General features: G+C 40.6%; 1 protein-coding gene across 5 annotated transcripts in view; it reads right to left on the bottom strand.

The window, feature by feature from the left end:
- The window catches only part of Map2k4 (mitogen-activated protein kinase kinase 4), a 95,814-nt gene that overhangs the window by 32,106 nt on the left and 42,565 nt on the right, over positions 1 to 21,143 (bottom strand). For 3 of the 5 annotated variants that reach the window (XM_021176401.3, XM_021176402.3, XM_085829917.1), the window contains one exon: positions 10,489 to 10,663. The exons of 1 other annotated variant lie outside the window; for it this stretch is intronic. In XM_021176401.3, the coding sequence (XP_021032060.1) occupies positions 10,489 to 10,663 (175 nt within the window). Of the gene's footprint in view, positions 1 to 10,488; positions 10,664 to 20,924; positions 21,020 to 21,143 lie in introns of those variants that run through there. One more of the 5 variants, XM_029483390.2, reaches the window with a different exon arrangement.

Here is a 21,143-nt window from a genome sequence, read left to right as displayed (position 1 = left end):
ATGGCTAAGGATGAATATGTAGGGAAAATAAAGTAAGAAAGGCTCACAGGAACTTCCTTTCCTCTTATGAGTCTGTGGTAGTTTGAATAAGAACGGCTTCCATAGGCTCATATATTTGAATGCCTAGTCATGGGGAGTAGTATTCTTTAAAAAGGAGGGTTAGCCTTGTTGGAGGAAGTGTGTCACTGGGGGTGGGCTTTGAGGTTTTAAAAGTCTACACCAGGCCCAGTGTCTCTATCTGCAGATCAGGATGTAACTCTCAACTACTTCTCCAGCACTATGCCTGCCATGGCAGCCATGCATGCTACCATGCTTCCTGCGATTGAAAATAATGGACCCTCTGAAACCTTAAGGAAGCCCTTAATTAAACGCCTTTCTTGTCTTACAAAAGTTGCCATGGTCATAGTGTCTCCCCACAGCAATAAACAGTGACTAAGACAAAGCCTGTCTTTACAAGGGTCGCCAGGAAGCATTTTGCTAAATGCTAAATAAACACAAGCTGGTTCTAGCCACAATTGATTAAGGCTATCCCTTACATTGACTGAAATCAGGATTTTCCAAAATCTCCGCATTTCAAGAGGCAGCCAGAGCCTACCTAAATGACTCTCTTTGTCTGGTGGACAACTACTTGGTCTTACCATGTCAACCCAGTTTTCCTTTCTACTACATTAAGCTATGAGCAAAGGTGAGGCAGAATGACAGCTCTATCTCTTAGATTATGTATGTGTGTGCAGTGGCCTCTGGGTTCCTGATTCCATTCCTGTCTGGAGAGAGGGAATTGGGTTATTACATATTCCAAAGATAACCTAGAGTTAAAAACAAACAAACAAACAAAACCTCCAAAAGATGGCAAGCAGTGTTTGCTATTGATTAGAAACTGTAGCTCCACAGAGTGCATGACACATAGAACACTGCAGGCGAGAAGGATATGAGTCAAGAATCATACCAGAATCTAGAGCTGAGAAGATCAAGCACTGACTTCAGTTAAGCAGCCATGCCATGGACTTGGAAACAGCAAGGAGAACAAACACGGAACATGGCTGTCAATTCTGTCACTTTGTTTTGAAATGAAGAAAATGTACATAGAGAGGCTAAAATAAAGGGGCTCTGGAATGGGGACGGTCACAGCCCTGTCCTCACAGACAAGTCCTAAGTCCTTGTGTGACCAATGTTTGTCAAGTTTCTGTATGGCTCAGCTGAGGGTACAGAGGACAGTACAGGAAGGTATTAAGGTAAATTAGATTTCATCCTTGATGCATAGGTCCATCTTTCAGAGGTACTCCAAAGTAAAAGAAGTAGGTTTTCTGGTCAGAAATGGGGGCACGGACAAGAAAGCTCAGCAAGGCGATAGGCTCAGGAACTGCTGAAGAAACCAGTGCATAAACTTTTCACATCATCCCAGGGCCCAGGTAAAGCAATCTGAGAGAGGATTCAAACAATCCATTGCCCATTAACAAGCAAAATGGTATTTTCAATGTACTGCCAACCAAATGCAGAAAATAGCCATTTCCTCTTTATGTGGCCCATTCCTCTACAGAAGTTCCTATTGCCATGTTATCAAAATATGTGCATTCCATATTTTAAGCAGCTTCCAAATTCAAATTTGTGTGAAGACCAAAAACAACAACAAACTACTCCCATGACAAAAATTTAAAAATCCAGTTATGATAGCTGTTTTACCTTTTGTGTTGACACTGATAATACTACCTATGCAAAAATTCTAAAACCAGTTGTTAGATTAAGCAAATATATCACAGAGAAACTCTCCACAGAGAAGGAAGGAACAAAGAAGGAAGGGTGGGAAGGAGGCAGGGAGGGAGGAAAAGAGAGAGTGAGAAAATGGAGAAGGAGGGAAGAAAGAAAGATAGAAACAGAGAAAAGGGGAGGGGAAAAACTCCGAGGGTCAGAGAAGAAAGGAAGCCAGGGAGGGAAGGAAATGTGCCTACTCCTCGTAATTTATATACGTTGCTGTTTACTAAACATCTGCTGCTAACAGCTGTGTCTGCAAAGAAGATGCAAGAGCAGATGCCCCGCACCCTGCTCTACCTGATAGAGCCCCATTACCCCACACAACCTTCCTCTAGACCACACACACACACACACACAAAATCTTAAGAATTTTATTTTCTGTCTTCTATTGACTCAGATTTCTGCTGAACAAGTTTATCTTAAGCTGCTCAAGTCTCTACACAGATCACATACTTAACTTTCCAAGACATCTCATAGTGCCATGATCAACAAGAAGAGATGGTGGCATCATCCAAAACAGAGAATGTGAGGTACGGAGATGAGCAAGAAATGTAGATCAAAGATCCAACATTTGTTTTCATGTCCAGAAGTAATAAATGGTGTCTACTGAGTATGAAATTACTAAGGGTACTTGCAGTTACTAAGTGCACAAGAATGTGAATTTTAGCTGAAAGTTCGCTGACGTCTTTTTATAAATGAAACCAATTTATAAACTTCTTGGCTTACTTCACCAAATTGATAAGCTAAAATTCGTATTTCCCATTTTTCTCACTAAAGACACTGGCTAGTGCACTGAGAACTTGGGAGAATATGTTGTATCCCACCACAGTAAGGACAGTAGAATGAAACAAGCTGGATAAGCCTTGATAAAGGGGGTTCTTCCTTTTCACTAAGCACATCATGTACATTCAAACAGCACAATGTTGGCCAGGACTAAGGATTCTAAGGTGTAGAGATCATGTCATCGTTCCTGTACCTATGACATTAAAAGAGACAATGAGCCAAATCTATAGGATAATCAGGGGCAAGGTTTAAGACAGCACAAGAGTTAAGAATTACCAAATATTAGCTCAGATATACGCAAGGAGGGAAAGCTATGATAAGCCTAGTATTTCTCCAAATAGCTGTGCATGCTGGGATATAATTCAGTACCCAATTCAGATGGGTCTACTAAGCAATGGTCAGTTTTAGAAACTAGATTCAAGTATGATCTGAAACACACAATGGCCTGGTTAAAATTTACCTATAACAAGCATTTCCAACCTACCTTACTCCAACTCTAATACTGCCTTTGAACGGGTATTCTCTGGGCTTCCAAAACTCGTAGATAAGAGCTATCATTTTTCCCATGGTCCCAGCCCCTTCTCTCATTCTATTTTATTTATCTGTTTGTTTCATGCTGAAGACTGAACCCAGGACTTGAGGCATGCTTAAATACATTCTACTACCTTAGTATATTCTCAGCCTCTTCTAACCTCTACTGATTTACCTATTTTATTTACTGAGTCTCATGTAAAACTTTTACAAAAAGGAACTCACACTGAAAACCACTGACTTGGAGCTACCAAAAAAAAAAAAAGAAAAAAAAAAGAAAAAGCACAGATTTAATTCAAAACCCAGCCTGACTGGAGGCAGCTCTGTCATATCTGTGGAATCCCTACTCTTGGGCAGTCTCAATTTGTACTGTGCATAGGAAATATACCTCTAAGGTAATCATGGATTTCTTAATTTAGTCACATGATCTGGCCAATAAAATGAGATCACAGGATAACAGAGATCTTTCTCAAATCAAGCAACACAGCCATGACTTCTACATCCCATCCAGATTTAAATAATCAAATGTCATCACTATGGTCTTAATTGCTTAACAAAGCACTATATGATATCAAAAGGGAACTTTCTCACCAAAGTCACGTCTGTCACTATTCCATTAAAGATTTTCAGAGCAATATGTAAGACATAAAATAAACACTAAAATAAACACTCTCCCCCAGTGATTACTGACCATCAACCTCCACCAAAACCATTCACTGATGGAACTTCTAACAGAAGTGTTGGCAGAGTGTTGGAGAAACAGCCAAAGTGTACTTTTACCATTCCTGGCTTCCCACAAGGAAGAAGGGTCACAAGGAGAATAAACTTAAAAGACTCAGGAAGCTCCTGAAGCTCACAAGATGGATAAGTGCCCCCACCTACACACTCCCTCCCTAGGGTTATACAAACAGAGCCAGAGAGGAGGTTCCTGCTGGCTCTGTCATACACAAGTTGTGCGGGGAACTCAAGGAATGGAGCTTTGCTGAGTCACCACCCACTCTGAGGTGGGCCTTTCAGTGATATGGATGCCTCGAAGTCACCAGAACTTCTATAAGTAATCCCTCACCTATGCTCCCTGTGAGTAGCACTAAAGAACGCTGGTTCACGGAGCTACACTTGGGTGGAGCTGCTTCTCTGGTCTGCCCCTGGAGTCCTATCTGGGGTAAATAAAATGTTCTCTTCTACCTAGGAAAAGTCACGCAACTCAAGGAGTGAATACTGCTTGCTTGACTTCGCACCCTTTGAGAAGCCAGATGTAGCTAATGCAAAAGCAAGGGCCACCCTGAGCCTGTCAAAACTGAAGCACCAGCTCCAGTCACAAATGTGGCCTTGCTCCCCCTGAGACTAAACCAGGCCAACTGGAGCAAGATGATCCCACAGAGACCGTCAGGGACAAAGTAAAAGCCCGGTACCCCATGATGGGTCAGTGGATATGACTCATGGACAAGGACTCTATTAGAAGGTCAAATGGGGTGTTGTTTCTCCTCCACACCGCTGTACCCAACACTGGTTATTTGTAGTTTTTTTTATTTTCTTTATTCTGTATTTCCTACATTATATTTGCTCTGTGTGTATGTGTTGGGGGTGTACACAAGTCAGAGGAAATGAACTACGGCCATTACGTTGGCAGTAGGGGCCTTTCCTGCTGAGCCATCTCACCTGCCCAACACTCAGGAAAGGACTGAGACAAATGAGATCTTTTCATGCTGCTCTGGACCTGGGATAATCTTTCTTTCTTTTTAAATACTCTTAGCCAGCCAAGAAACTAGTACTTGCTTAGACTAGATAGCAGGCTTTCAGGATCCTGTCTACATTCTGTAAAACGGTTCATTTATATAATGCTAGCTAGCCCTCAAGTATCTTAAAAGCATCTGGAAGAACAGTAAAGAGTATAGTTACGGAGCTTAAATGAAAGCACCTTGTTGAGTGGCAAATGGTACTCTCAGGAGCCATAATGTTGTTGGTTGAAAAATCAGTATTAGGAGTTGGGCTTCCTTTTTGTCAGTTATCAATCAGGGAGGCCCTGAGTCCCACAAGCCATAAAAGCTACTGCCATTGCTATTGGTTGCATGCCAGAACTAGAACTATGCTGATGACACCACTGCCTTTGCCTCAGACATGAAGGAATCAGACTAGGACTGTAATGAATGGAAGTCCTTTCCCTGCTGGCTTACTGCTATGGTACAGGACGGTACTATGTAGTTGTACGTAGGTGGCTAGGGGCTAACTGCCACTGACAGTGTTGCTGAGTTATGGAGCCTGTGACCTATACCAGCAACATGTCAGCTAAGATGTGCTGACTGGTGCAAGACTGCATTCTACAACTGTCATGGGTACAACCAACTGCCTTGTGATTGGATTTAAGGCCCTCTGCACGAGAGGGAACATGAATCTGCTACTATAGCCTATGGCAAAAACACATGAGGTAATAGACCCCAAGGACAGGGGCAAAAAGAAAAACCCAACTTGTTTTGTTAAATAGATATGATGTGCCTGTCAATTTGTCTTTATAACATTTGTATTTACAACCACAGGTTACTGCTATTGTCAGCCTAGGTGACTCATGAAGAGAAATTTATTTCTTGCAATGGGCAGTGTTTAGTGCAGACTCACAGCCAGTCAAGCTCCTGAGAGTAGATAACTGTTGCTGTAGCACGGTAGCCTAATCTTCAGTGGTAGATGGAAGAAAATAATCAAATATATCAATTATCTCTTCCACAGAGAACATGGCATTATTAATAGAAAGCAGAAACATTGAGATAGAGAAAAAAGTAGAGCACTGTGTTTTGATTTCCTTCAAACTTAAGTATTTCCAACTTGGAGAGAGGACAGAAGGTTAAGATACAGAAAACAAATGAAATGTAAACAGCCCAGAAAACTCCTGAAACTTAGAAGACTCACAAAGCCCTGGGGGATATACAAACAGTAACAACTGTTCTCCCCAGTAGGCTGAACTGCCTAAAAGGGTATTCAAAGAACACCAGAGATACAGCTTCCCCTAAGTTTTGGAGAGGGGCTTTTTACAACTCCCCAAGTTCTCCTACTCCTCTAAGGAATCTCTCACCGTGTCCCTGTAAGTAATTCCAATAAACACACCAGTCCTCTAACCCTAGGCAGGAGTCTTTCCTTGCTCTGTCATTAGTGCTCTACTTAGGGTAAATGTTTATATACCCCTGCAGAAGTACATACTGCACCAAGGGCAGACCTACCTAACCAGCAGATGGTAGGCAAGGGTTGAGCTGCAGGGAACACTGTCCTTCCCACTAAGTATCTAGGTTCTAGTTTCAAGAACACTGAGGTCAACATCCAAATATCAGAGATCAAGTGGCCAGTCCCGAACTGAAAATAGTTAAATTAATAAAACAGAATAAATTAATAAAACAGGAAAAGCAAAGGAGCAGAGTTGAGGATAGGAAAAAAACTGAGACATATCAGGCAAACCAGCAACAAAAAGAAAATCTCTGAAGCCCTAACATACACTATCACACCATTGGCAGTCTGGTACAAGCATGCATTGTAAACAAATGGCCTATTTTCCTGATTAGCCCAGAAAACTCTCCAAGCAGAGGGCTGAGACAACACCATAATCCCCACACTCTCTGGGCATGCAGTACTTACTGTGGACAGGCCTAGCTGGATGATTCATGTCTGTCTTCCTTCTCATAGTAGCAAGTGGTGCTGGTCACCATATACAAGTGTCAGTCTGAGTTACTGTATGACACCTAATTTGCTCTTTCTCCTCTCCTCCCAAATCCCAGGGTATGCCTTGTCTTCTGACTGGTTACGTACATCCTGCTGGTATTAGGTGTTTCTCCCAGACATCGATTTCTCTAACCTTACTTAAGAAACCTAGTCCTACTTGACGGAGTCCAAACCTTGATATTTACCTACTACAAACAACTCTTGTAGACAATTATGCAGAGAAACTGACTTTTCTTAGAGGATAGTGACTTCATGTTTGTTTCAATCTGTGACTACCCTGCCATTGAGAAAAATAGGCCATTAACCTCAAAACCTGCTGCAGTTCACAACATCCATAGACAAAAACAACTTGCACATCTAATTTCTAAGAGAAGTAGATAAAAAGAATGCTATGTGCATTCACACTGTGGAATACTACCCATCCGTACAACAGAATGGAGTCCTGGTCATGAAGGCTCTGAGTGAGCCACAAGGCAGCCAGCTCTGTAGGCAAACTGCAGCTTCATTTGTGGAGCCTGGAAAACATTTCTCTCAGAAGCTGAGAACACAGCAGTGGATACTGGAATGGGGGACAAAGAGAGCTATGGGTAAATGATAATAAATAGTTATTACTATAGTTAGAATTTCTCATATGCTATCTTATTACATAAGAATTAATATTTGAATAGAGAGTGTGCTGTATATTTCAAGAAACAAATTTGTATCCACCATAAAAAATGATAAATTTGGGATAACTGATTATTTTTAATTGAATTTTAGTGCTGCATGGTGTGTGTGTGTGTGTGTATGAGAGAGAGAAAAAGAGAATCTCATTATGACTGTTTTGTTTTTATGAATCTGTTCTAGAATTTTTTAATTTAAAAAATATAACTGGACATTAAATAAATGTCATTTGTAGAGAATACTGATCAAAGTCAAGAATGAAGGAATACTCAGTTAAAAGTTGACAGCTGCCCTCTTTTTACAACACTTTAGGAGACCTCACTGCCAACAAAGACTTCTCTCTACACAGCTATGGCCCAATCATCCTGGCATGGGTTGACAGGCAAATTGTATTAGCCACATTCACTAGCAAGCAATTGGTCTTTGCCCACTAAGTGTAATTAAAGCTTCGAGATTAAAAATGTCCATATCTTCCTGTGAACATACTGGAAACTGTCTAAAGGACACATTTTATATGTTCCTTGTTGAATCTGATTATATCTCAGTTGATTTTCAAATTTAGTCTTTGAGATACTTATTTCAGGTAACTAGGAAGACACTTTTCATACATCTCTTGTACATAGCTAATGAATCTGAGCAAAAGCTTTTTCAAAAGTAAATATGAGGAATCAAACCATGAAAAGAAATTCACAGTCCACTTTTGCACAGCTATTTAAAGTACATTTTGAAGATAATTTGTAGGGTAGATTTAATACCCAATACAGCCATCCTTCTCCACAGTACCAAAATACATGTTCAGATGCTAGCAAGCACTGGGCTATTTCAGGAAATGTTTCTCAGTTAACAACAATGAAAAGTTACTCACTGTGTGGTTGTCTCTCTTTAACTACAACATACCAAATCTAACTCGTCCTCACCCACTCATCCCTTCTATATAATCATACTTGTCAGGGTGCTCTGTGTGCCTACAAGATGACTTGTGATAAAAGACTATGTTTCTCTAAAGGAATACATGTTTAAAATTCCAAAGGAGGTGACATATATCATTCACCAACTGGTATTAAGGCATAATGATCCAAAATGACTTATTCTTCCAGTATTAATGAAGTCATGGAATCAAATGACATTCCCTGATCTGTCAAATTATGCCTTACTGCTATCTTCTCATGCCCCAAGCTGCTATGTGTGCTCCATTACTTAAAGGGGCACACAAACAGTTCAGCTAGAAAGTGTCCATTTGACAGCTACAAGTACAGGTTTCCTAACTGTAGTCTTGGGATTCACATTAGCACTGCAAACGTCACCCTCAAAAGAGTCACTGTGTTACAATAGTATTTATTTAATATATTATGAGTGTTGGACAACAATACAACATTTTCACTCTCAACACTTGATTAACCATTATACAACCCCAAATGCGATCAAATTAGTCACAAGAAATGTCACAATGAAGTGCTTTCTTTTTCCTTAAAGTCTTTTACTCATTTTAACGTTTATCCACATGACTAAATAACATATGGTGCTAAGCACCACAGATGAAGTACACAAAACCTAGGAAAAAAATCAATAATAATCTTTAAAAGTATTTTCCCTCCTACGTGGGAGAATTTAGAACTTGTGCAGTCCATGAAGCTTTCCCTCCACCCCTGCAACTGATGTCGGATGCTCACAGAGAGAGACAAGCGCACAAGGACAGCAGAACACTTGGCAGAAGCATCTAAATCCAATCATTTGCTCCCCTTACAGTGCAGGAGAACAAGATAACAATAGAGAAACCATTTCAAATTCTAAGAGGCTCATTTTGTTTTCATGGATACTCTAGAGCAGAGGTCCTAGGCTGTGCATTTTTAGAGGTCTGTGGACTATATGCAGAATTTTATGAATTTATATACTTTTTCCTACCAAAAGCACCTTTCTCTCCACATTGTAAAAATATGTTCGAAACCAAGAAGCTGGAGAGAAACATAAAATGTTTCCTCAACACTAATTTAGCATTATCCTGACATGACCCATCAGTGAGGAAACACTGAACACTGGAGACAAACACCTTCAATATGCTGCTGCAATAGGCCTCAGATAGCATTAAAACTGGGAGACAGACCCACTTCTCAGTGTCATCCCTGCAGGCCATTTTGACAGACAGGATTAAATTAAACTATCTGCAAAGCCACTCTCAACTGTTATAAACTGAGATGGCATTTGTTCTCATGGGTATTGTGAGTTTAGTGAGAATATGGCCATATCTTGTTTTTTTCTTGTAAGATTGCCCCCAAATTGCTAGTGCACTGTATCTTAAACAGAACATAATGTTTTTTAAACATCTGAACAAACATAGTACAGTTATGCAAATCCATTAAGAGCAAGATGAACACTGTCAATTCATCACAGGTACAGAGGCTTGCTGGGTATAATTTAGACCAAATCTCCACTTCTGGCCTTTTTTAGGGAAGAAGGTAAATGAACAAATTAAATGGCACAACACAATTAGGACAGAGGTGACAGTATTATCACAAGGTACACATTTAGATACAACTTTTAAACCAGGGAACAGGGCAGTACTGAGTAGAGATGGAATAAACCAACAGAAGCCGAGCCGGTCAGGACCGAGTAAGGTTGAGGTTAGTGGCAACAGCATGTGTGTGGTTTCCAGGAAACCTTCAGTAAGACTGCTGTTAGCCCTAGCCCCGCACCTTGCCCAGCCCACTGTGCTGCTTCTTCCTCCAGCTCCCGCCTGGCTCAGAGCAGCACTGCCCTGCTCCCAGGGGTGCAGCGGCCCAGCCTGAACTCACCTTGGCAGTGAAGGGGCCAGAAGTTTAAAACCTGTTAATGTATCATGGCAAAAATGTAATGAACACACATACTTCACACACTCACATTCCAGAGCAAGAAAACATACAACCAGTAAGACAACCTTTACACAAAACACCCTCAGCGAAAGCAGAGACAGAATTTTTAACACCCATTATTACCACAGAGGTAAGAACAGAGCAGTGGTGTTGCTGTACCACAAAATTTCAGCTAATGGATTAAAGTACCAAAAGTAATCATGGCATCACCTACTTTAACTGCCATTATCTGCCCACTTGGTTTGTGGACCATTTTGTTGACAGAACCATAAGCTCCTCGTCCAATTTCTCCAAGGTCTTTCAAGTCCTCTGCAGTGAAATCCCAGTGTTGTTCAGGGGAGATCTTCAGTTTTCCTGATGACTCAATGCTGTGTGTTCTCAGTCTCTCTCTGTTAAAATATTGGGAAGCAATTTTTCCACATTTTAAATAGGTTTTAACTTTTTTTCTTTTAGCTAGCACTGAGTACGTGTGGGAACACTCATCTGCTCACAAGCAGCCTGACCCAGTTCTGGAGCTGTTTGTGACACTTGCTCTTTACACATTGAAATTTAATAGAATGCATTTAGGTATCCAGAAGGCACAGCTTCAAAGACAATCATACAACCCAATCTCCTTTTGCTGATGAAACTAACAGTTTTGATTACTCAATAGTAGACCTTTTTCAAGCCTACAGAACTCTATTACCTCAAAAGCCCCAGAACTGAGAATTCACCTCTACAAATGCTTACCCTATCACACCCTCTAGCTGCTTAAGCTGTTTCCAAAATTTGCTGTATCTAAGGATAGCCTGACCTACTGTTTAAACGCCGAAGCCCAGGAGTAGCCTATAGCAATTAAAGCAGAGCATATGGGGTATGCTGGAAAGCAACATTTCTAGTATTCCCAGTGGTTTTAGCAATACATGGGAGTGAGTACTTTAATACACTGTCCTATTATTGTTTAACTGCACTAAAGTGGGGAACAGTTAAACAAGAGCCAGCTAACTCAGAGCAATCTGCACTGTCTTATTCAAAGCCTTTAGCCTCTGTTCAACAGCAGGAGTAATGAATGGGCTTAAAGGGGAGTTGGTTACTCACAGGAAATGCAGAGGTCACTTTGCATTAAATATCACACCCAAATCCCAATACAGAAACCAGACTTCTCTTTCTTCTCTCCCTTTCCCTATATGTGAGAACAAACTGTCAAACTAGAAAGTGCAACACACATGAAGAAACCAGTGAGTATCAACTAGTTTTCAATTTCATATTAAGTCACAAAACTTGTTTCAAAGTCCAGCCCTGTGATAAGAGCAAAGACAGTTTACAGCTCACTTATCTATTTTGTTCTTGAAGAACTCTGGAATGTCTCCTGAAATTTGTAGAACTGTTTTCTGCAGCTAGTTCTAAGGGCCTCAAAAACTTTAGAATGCTAAAATCGTGCTTCCCCCAAACCCATCTTGATAATAAGTAGGACTAATGTTGATAATAAGTAGGATTCAAGGGTACAGTTAAAAGCTTAATATATTTTATCTAAATGACTTAGGGAAGCTGTGCTCCAAATAGGAGGTTCTCATGCTGCAAGCTTGAGAGTTCTTAGTGGCTTCCACTTACACAAGTGCTTTTTCGCTTCCACCCCTGCCTTGGCACATCTACCTTCCAGTGACAGAAGCCCAGCAACCAGGCTCAAGTGACCACTTTAGTCCTGATGAAACCAGCACTGATCTCTGAAGATGGAAAAGATATTCAGGTGATAACAAGGAGATTTTTCTCAGTAATCTTTCCCCTGAAATAGAGTAAGCCAGGAAATATTCTAACATAAAGAAATTCCATATCACTAAGTGATACCATCTCCATGGCTCATTTTAATCGAAATACTGCACTGGCCTAAAAGTGAAGGTGTCTAGAATAAGATAACTGAAATGACTTGTAAATTGGAAGCAATATTTTAAATATTTGCTAATGTGAGGGTTGTAGGGGTCACCACATGGTTCCCACCATCCTCCCCTCCTGGCCTCACACTGTTGGCAGGTTTCTCTTTTTGGAGAGGCGAATCTGTGAATTGCTTTGACAAAACACAGACATGGATCAATCAATGGGACCACTTCATGACTGCATTATGGCACATGCACATGCTACCATCCTTGAGAATGGAAATGAATACAGCACTCTTACATGAAAGCTTTATGTAAAAGCATGGACTAGCAACAAAGACAATACTCTCTAATGTTAAGGGCAAATTTTAGCATTATGGACACTCTTTGCTAATAGTTTAGGTAACTTTAGTCAGATGCATAGCTTTGAGATTAACCACTATTTTCTTTTTGAAAGTGAACAGTTAAATAGCTAAGAGATACAAAATATCTTATGAAGTAATGAAAATGCCCAAAATTGAGTAAGGTATCAGATATTCAACTTTGTGAACATAATACAAAGTCACAGAGAACATGTCATGGTTACATCACCACAGCATGTCACTCATACTGGGCCTCAAACCATTCCGGGAAAACTGAACCACTTTCTCAGCTTCCAGCCTTAAGGGCTTCCAAAGGATGATAAATTATTATAGCACGAGGTAGGAAGCCTGCCTGAACCCAACCATGAATTCTAGATGGCAGCCAATTTCTGGTCTAAACTACTTTAGGGGCTAGGGTAGTCTGAATGAAAACGCCTCTATAGGCTCGTGCATTTGCATGTTTGATTCCCAGTTGGTGGGACTTCTAAAGAAGGATTAGAAGATATATGGCCTTGTTGGAATAAGTATGGCCTTTATTGGAGAAGTTGTGTCATTAGGAGTGAGGTTTCAAAAGCTCAAACCAGGCTCAGTCTGTCTCTTGCCTATGAATCAAGATGTAAGTAGCTCTTAGCTACATCTCTAGGACCATGTCTGCCTGCCTGCCTCCATTGCTCCCCACCATGATAGCCATGGACCGACCCTCTAAAACTGTAAGCAAACCCCCAATTAAATGCCTTACTTTATGAGTTGCTTTGGTCATGGAGTTTTATCACAGCAATGGAATAGTACTAAGACAGGGGCCTAGAAAAGAAAACCTACAAACAACAGAAGACACATCTATCGAAAAGCTTGGCAAAAAGGCTGGCATGAAGGCTCAGTGGGCTGTGAGATTTGCTGCCACGACCAACCATCTGGGTTCAATTCCTAGATCACACATAGGGAGGAGAAAACCGACTCCCACAAGTTGTGTGCTCTGACCTCAAAATGCATGTCATAGCAGGTGTGCATGTATGTGCAACACACACACACAGTGACAAAAAATGGTATAAGACAAAACAAAACAACAAAGAAATAATAACATAGAAAATGTGTTAAGTTTATACTTTATGACTGTACTCTTGAAGAGGAAAAAAATAGAAGCAACAACCTGTTCTATCAAAAACAAAACAAACAAAAAACCAAAACCAACCAAAAAAACAAAAACAAAAACAAAACAACAACAACATCAGCAAACAAACATCTTCCCAATAGCCTTCATTCCTTGTCACCGTTTTCTACAAAATGCCTTCAGTGAATAATGAATAATGTCTAATCGACACATTAGTGGCTAATGTGTCGATTAGACAGAGTATGTGGTTGATATAACCACCACGCTGTCCACCACCCTTTCTCCTCTCCATCCTTTCTACATGAGGCAGCAATGCTGTATGTCCTGACTATGTATGTTATGAACTAAAGTGTGTTCCATCTCAAATGTCACATACCAAAGATACCTGGTGTGACTACATTATGGCCCTGGACCTAATTGAGGTTAAAGGAAGGTTAGTAAAGATGGGACATACTAGTGTTCTTGTAAGAGAAGACATTAGAGAGCTTGCTGCTTTACCACATACATGAAGAAAAGAGGTCCTATGACCAGCCAATGAGGTGTTGGTATCAGGAAGCCATAGAAAAAAACCTCAGAATAGAACCTCTCTTCCTAATAACTAGATCTTGGACTCTCTAGCCTCCACAATTGTAAGAAATTAGTTTCTGTTGTTTGAGTCACACTGTCAATGGTTTGGGTTTAGTTTTCAAAAACTCTAGACTTCACCTGTGACAACACTACATGAGCCTATCTCTGGATGAATATATAGAAAGGGGGAAAGAAGTTATAAGGCTTCTGCCATTGTCTCTGTAATTGATGTTTATATGCACTCAAATTTACCCTGCACTAGCAAAGTCCCTAATGTTATTTTATTTCCCAGTGATTCTGAAGGGAGGTGAAGTCCTATAGCCCTAACATCTGGCATAAAAGGAGGCAGGTCAGCAGGGAAGTTCACTGAGCATCAAGTGGCTGGCAGACAATAACCTAAACATCTTCAAGCCCACAGCAATTCTAGTCAAAAGCTCTGCCTTAAAAGTATCTGATTTCTTAAAGATATAAAGCTTAAATCTAATAAATAATTCTTGATTCCTAAAGAGAACATGTACACATTCACATAGTGAAAAATATGACATACTACGTGTACATACAAAAGAAATGTATGTTTATAAAAGTAACCCCGTAGAGCATGTAAGATTTTAAGTAGGACATTTGATATAGGGCTTGAATCCATTTAATACAGGCCTTATTATTAAAGTAGCATCAATGCATAGAGACTAAAATCTGAAATCTTAGACTTACCTTGTCACATGAAAGTCTGCAAATTGGCAAATTCATACATGACGTCTCTTCTGCTTATTTAGCTTTTGGGCAGATATGACCAAATTTTCCATTTACTAGCACTGCATCTATGTTAGCTGTCATATTTTCACTGACCCACACAAATCTATAATTTCCTAACAACTAGAGATTTTCAAAACAAATAACTGTGACATTATGTTCCAGAACATTAATCCAGGGGTAAGTTATATTTCTATTCCACATGTTTGGCAAAGCTGCATGGGGCTTTTTATATGGGTGGGTAAATTCCATGTTGTTTCCTGTGTAGGTAGGTAGACTTTACATTGCTTGTTTTGTTTTAAACAGTGATACAACCAAGGAGGTGACAAATGGCTCCAGCAGTACTCAACTCTTCACATCTGCTCTCTGTTAATACAGTGGTGTCCACTTTGCCAACTCAGCAGCAGTCAGGTTCCTGAGACTCTCCTGTCTAACCAGATACCCTAAGCCAACACCCTTTGACAAGGCTCCAAGGGTAGAGAAAAAAAAAAAAAAAAAAAAAAAACCTCACTCACAGTTCAGAAAGAAAACACACTTTCTGTTTGCATTTGTCTATACTGTATGCATAAATTACAAAAGCTAGTTTACAAATTCCACCAAAGCATTCTAACTCAGCAGTCATTAGTTACAGCTTCATTTTGGTCAGGGCTGAAGAGCATTGCTTATATAGACTTGGCAGGACCAGCAACACCCACTAGTCAAGAGCCAACTTTTGCCTTGTATTCTAACTTAAATTGATACTAAGATTAAGTAACATTTTCCCTGTCTCTTTTGAGTCAGGTTCTATATAGACTGAGTTTGTCTCAAATTCTTGCCTCAGCCTCACAGGTGCTGGCGTTTCAGTCACACACACACACACACACACACACACACACACACACACACACTACCACTGCTGGCTCAAGACTCTCTCTAGTTGTACTTTACTGTGCCTGTTGAGTAATAAGAAGCATTTCTTGTTCTCCTGCCTGAAAGAGCACCACTGAGACCTGCTAGTTCAAGTAGTCTGCTTTGTCATTGCTCCTTTGCCCAATAAGTTATTTATCTAGAGTAGTGGTTCTCAACCTGTGGGTTGCAATTCCTCTGGGGGGTCAAATGACTCTTTCACAGGGGTGGCCTAGAACCATCGGAAATCAGATACTTATATTATGATTCATAACAGTAGCAAAATTACAGTTATGAAGTAACAATGATAATAATTTCATGGTTAGGGTCACATGAGGAATTATATTAAAGTGTTGCAGCATTAGGAAGCTTGAAAACCACTCTCTAGAACCATAAATCTTACCCACCAAAAATGTTTCACAGGCTTGTTTACCTTCTCAATGAATTCAAGAATGTAAAAGAATTCAGCTACTTATGTTTTGAAATCAGTTATTTCCCTCCAGTTCTTGGCAACTGCTGTGTCTGAGTGTGCATGCCGCATGTACCATGGTCTCTCACTACTACTTTGTTTCCAGATTCCTAGAAGTCACTCGTCCTCATGTTCCACATTCTGTTCAGTAATACAGCTGCTCATTCAGCCCAGCCCCTTCTTACAAGCTACATTTCACTTAAAAAATGTTTTTGATTGATTTATATTATTTTTATGAGTTCTTTGGCTGCATGTATGTATGTGCACCACATTCATGTCTGGTGCCTTCAGAAGCCAGAAGAGGGTGTCGATCCCCTAAATCTTCAGTTATAGACAGTTACGAGTTATACGTGGGTGCTAGGAACTGAAACCAAGTGTTCTGGAAGAGAAACAAGTGCTGTTAACCACTGAGCCATCTTTCCAACCCCAACAAATTAATTTTTTTTCATTATGAAGAGAATTAGTCCTGGCTAGGGATGGGTGAAACTATTTGAATCCTGAGAAATGTTGCTAAGAGATAATCTTCCTAAAATCAGCCAAGATGTTTTCTACTATTATAAATCCTGTTTCCTTGTGTCTATGTAGCACCAAGCTTCCCATTCTAGAGTATGGAGAGAAGAATGACCTCACAGCAGAAAAGACAGACACAAGATACAATCTTAAGACACTAGGCATCAAGCATTGATGGTAGCAGGCCCTGACAGAAAAAATAATGCAATTGTCCCTAGCACCTGCCTGAAGGGCTCAGACTACTATAAGGAAAGAGATCCAGGAAGGTTTGTCAACATCCTTGTGTTGAGGACATGGATCTAGGAGTGTGAATAGATCATGGCAACTAGAATTAACAAGGCAGGGTACACATTAAAAAGCATCCCAGAGACATGCAAACCTCCCTCTATTTTGTATCGTTGCATATGAGAAATGCCACAAGCTGCTGAGGCAGACACCCAGGGTCTAACGTAATAATGCTAATATCCACAGCTCCAGTGCAAACTCTCCCACCCCTAGTCTCCTTGCTCTCTTCTAATAGCCTTTGAGCTGACAGCAGAAGACTCAAAAGCCTAAGTCCTGGTCTTACTGCTACCTCAATCTTCTACTTCCATCCATAATGCTTTACTCATGATGACCTCATTTCTAGATAAGGTGTGACACCCCCCCCCCAATCCATTCTTCTTCCCTTAAAGAGAAGAACTGTTGTTTGTTTGTTTACTGATTGATTGATTGGGGAGGAAAGGAAAAAAGGTGACCTGAAACAGGGCAAGTAAGGCTACCTTTCCACAGGCAGCCTCTGACTGAGGAGAAAACTTGAGTAATTTTTATTTTTGTAGCCTCATAACTAGCATAACTGCCAATGGGAGTCAGTATGAGAACCGGGTGTGCTGGTACACACCAGGAAGTCGGCATCCTGGGGGCTGAGGCAGAAGGATCATAGATTCCAAGTCAGTATAGAACATACTGTAAGACCTGTCAAAGAAGGGTAAAGAGTTCAGCATAACTGTGATCTGTGATAAAGCAGCAAATTTAATCCCAAATATACAATAAGCCTGACATACTCATGATTCCAAACAATACAACTGTTACTGAATTCAAGAAAATGTTAGTATTTCTAGAAAACTGCTTAGGCTTACACATACAGTTCAACCATATGAACAAAGGTTTTGGTAAAGTGAAGAAAAAAATATTCTCGGGGCCTCCTACATCTCAACTTGGCATCCAATTTGAACATATTTATAGACTAAAGAATTCAACTAGAAAAGAAACAAGACTTCATTTGGTCTTTGCTCTCTGGGAAACTCTCCCTGGAAATCCTGGGCTGGGCTTCATGTTTCTTCACTGCATCTCTGAATGGAATCAGAACACACCAGTCCTTAGCAGATGCATGATCCACAATCCCAACAACATCCTCAGAAAGTATGGAGTGCTTGATTGGTACTTCTTTACTTTTAGTAAATATTAATTTGGATCTACTGCTAGTCATTTTTGCTTAATTCTTACGATCACCTCTATTTATCAGGGGTTTCATTCTTTAGTATTCAGATGATGCTATGGGCATTAGCCCATCAAATTAAAATGGGGTTTTCTCTTTAAGACAGCATCCACACTGGAATCTCTTGTTTCCTGTTTGATTCTTCACCACACATACATCCCTTTTCAAACATGGACCCAAAGGTCATGACTGAGATTTCTAGAGACTTCCAGGAAAGATATTAATATTATGACAATGGCTCACAAATGTGCCGATACAGGATGAATGAAACACTGCAGTCCTCCCAGGCTCGGCTGGTTCTTTAGACACTCAGGACAGTACAAACATCCCAGCAATAAACAAGCCTCAGGCAACTGTACTGAAGTGGCCCTTGTACGCCGCCATCTACTGTTTGCTTACTTGGTGCTTCCTCTGAATCAGTTTGTCTCCAGTGGCATAGCCATGAGTCTCTTCCCTCATAACTCTGATTCTGGCTTTGGCTCCAATCAATTTCATAAAACTCCAAATATGTTTGTTACTGTTTGGAGTTTGAAAGCTGAGAGCTGAGGAGAGACATGAAGAGATGAGAAGAGGACGAGATGAAGATCCTAGTGCCGTCTTCCTAAGTCCCCTGTGAATTCTGGTGCTCTCCCTCTCCAGCATCCTAGTGCTCGTCCCATTGCCTCAACACCACATGGCCATGCTCTGTGGCTTATATGGCCCCATACTTGAAGACTGAGTCCAGTATCTTTCCGAAAAGTCGAAATCTCCTGCAGAATGTGTTCTTCACAAGTTTCCAAAGGAAGCTGGCCAACAACTGACTAGCATTAACACAGAATGTGGTTTAAGAAAACAAAACCCAGATTTGAATAATCCCCTGTACTCCCAAAATATACATCTATCCAGAACCACAGAATGTAACTGTATCTTTACAATCTTATTTAAGATCTCAGAAAGAGATCACCGTTGTGAGCTCAGGAGAGCCTGTCTCACCCCTTGCCAGCTGCCACAAGCAGGAGAGCTGACTGGTGTGATGACCAACACAGCCACTACCCAGGCCCAGATCCAGAGCTTTGAGTTGGCCCACCCCAGCATCCACCCCATTTATGAATTGCTGGAACACACTAAGAGGGCAGGTCCTACAGATCCCAAGCTGCAGGATCTCCAAGACACAGGGCGACAACAGAATATCTAAGAGGAGTCTCCATGAAAATCCAGTGCTGATTACGTAGCAGAAGTCAGCGGCCTTGAGCCAAACCAATGACTCATTGCAATGACCATTTGTAAGTAAAGCTATTTGGACAAAGGTGATACTGTGAGACACACTGCAACTTCTACAGCAAGAGTTTTAAATTTTATTGGTGTGTTTATTTTTTGTTTTCTTTTGGGGAGGTTGAAGGGTAGAGGGTGGATATGGAGAGATAAGATGAGTAGGATTGGGGTAAATGATGTGAAATTCACAGAGAATCAATAAAATGTTAAGAAAAGTGGGGGAGAGAGAGAGACAGGGACAGAGAAACAAAACAAAACCTTGATTAAGATAGATCCAAAATAGCAGAATTGCTGGGTGTAGTGGCACTGGGCAGGAACGGGACCTACAGGCTTGAGGCCAGCCTGGTCTACTTAACAAGTTCTAGGCAGCCTAAGGCCCTTTCTTAAATCTAAAAAAAAAAAAAAAGGAATCTTACTATTCATACACATGGATGACTTTTCAGACATTTCAAGCATGATGTCTCTCCTTAAAGGAAACACAGAGAGAAAAACAAAGGTAGTAAAGTGAAGATGAAGGAAGAGATTGTAACACCACTAAGACAGGGCCAGAAATGCTCAATATTACCATGAGGAGCAGAGAGGGAGGGAGCCTTCTCTAGAGCCTGGAGAAGAAGCACGGCCCAGCCAACACCTTAATTTTCAATTTCTGGCCTCTACTACTGTGATGGAATAAATTGCTACTGCTGTCACAACAGTTAGTTACAACAGACATAAGAATACATTATGAGTATCAAGCTTTTCTGTACAGTGTCAGATAGTAATTACTTCAGGCTTCACAATAAGGTCTCTGCAAACAATCTCCATTGTAAACATGCAGCCAGATCACTGACTGTGTTCCAGTCAAACTTCATTTGCAAGAAGAACCTACCATGGAGATACAGCGTACTGACAAACATGACATAAATGCTGTCTAGTTATCACTTAAGCCTCTAAACCACTATATTTTTAAGATTTCTTTTCTTTTTTAAATTTATTATTTTATACCATAAGAAACCCTAATTATCTACTCAAATCCTACAGATTTATTTCCAGAATTTAATCTTAAAATGCACTTGTGTTTTTTTCTTAACTATCCTGTCCCCCAGATCAATAGGATTAAGGATCTAACAACCTTCTCTAGGCTTTCTTGTCATTTAGGCAGGTGCTTAGTGCAGCAAACCTCCTTATTAGCACATTGGGTGCTTCTCTTAGCTACTGTCTCTCAGCAGGTGATAGTAATCACCTTGATGGACTTCTTGCTCAAAATAAAAATCTGATTTCTCAGACATGCTAGTGCCTACCACCTTTCCTTTAAAAAGCAAGAGCCACCTTCTGCCTAGGCCCGCCTTTCCTCAGAATCGTTCACTGTCGACTGAAGTGGGTGTACTTTCCTCGTTTCCTTACCACCACCACCACCACCCCACCCCAAGAGATGCACTTACCTAATTTTCTCCCAGTGGCACCAAGCAGATCCTCCTTCCCAAACCACATTTTCCTTTTTGTCTTTAAGCAAGCTCCAGGTTACCAAGTCAGGATATATGAAATGCCTCAAAGCTGTTTAACTCTCTCAACGCATGTACACACACACACACACACACACACACACACACACACACACACAACTTGCCAATCTTCCTTAGACAAGAAAATAAACATGCACA

The sequence above is a fragment of the Mus caroli genome, unplaced genomic scaffold (assembly GCF_978045245.1).
Source record: "Mus caroli unplaced genomic scaffold, Mus_caroli_1 scaffold_13, whole genome shotgun sequence".
In the NCBI taxonomy this organism is placed as follows: domain Eukaryota; kingdom Metazoa; phylum Chordata; class Mammalia; order Rodentia; family Muridae; genus Mus; species Mus caroli.
The sequence above is the reverse complement of the archived record's forward strand: the minus strand, read 5'-3'. Positions and strand labels throughout refer to the sequence as shown.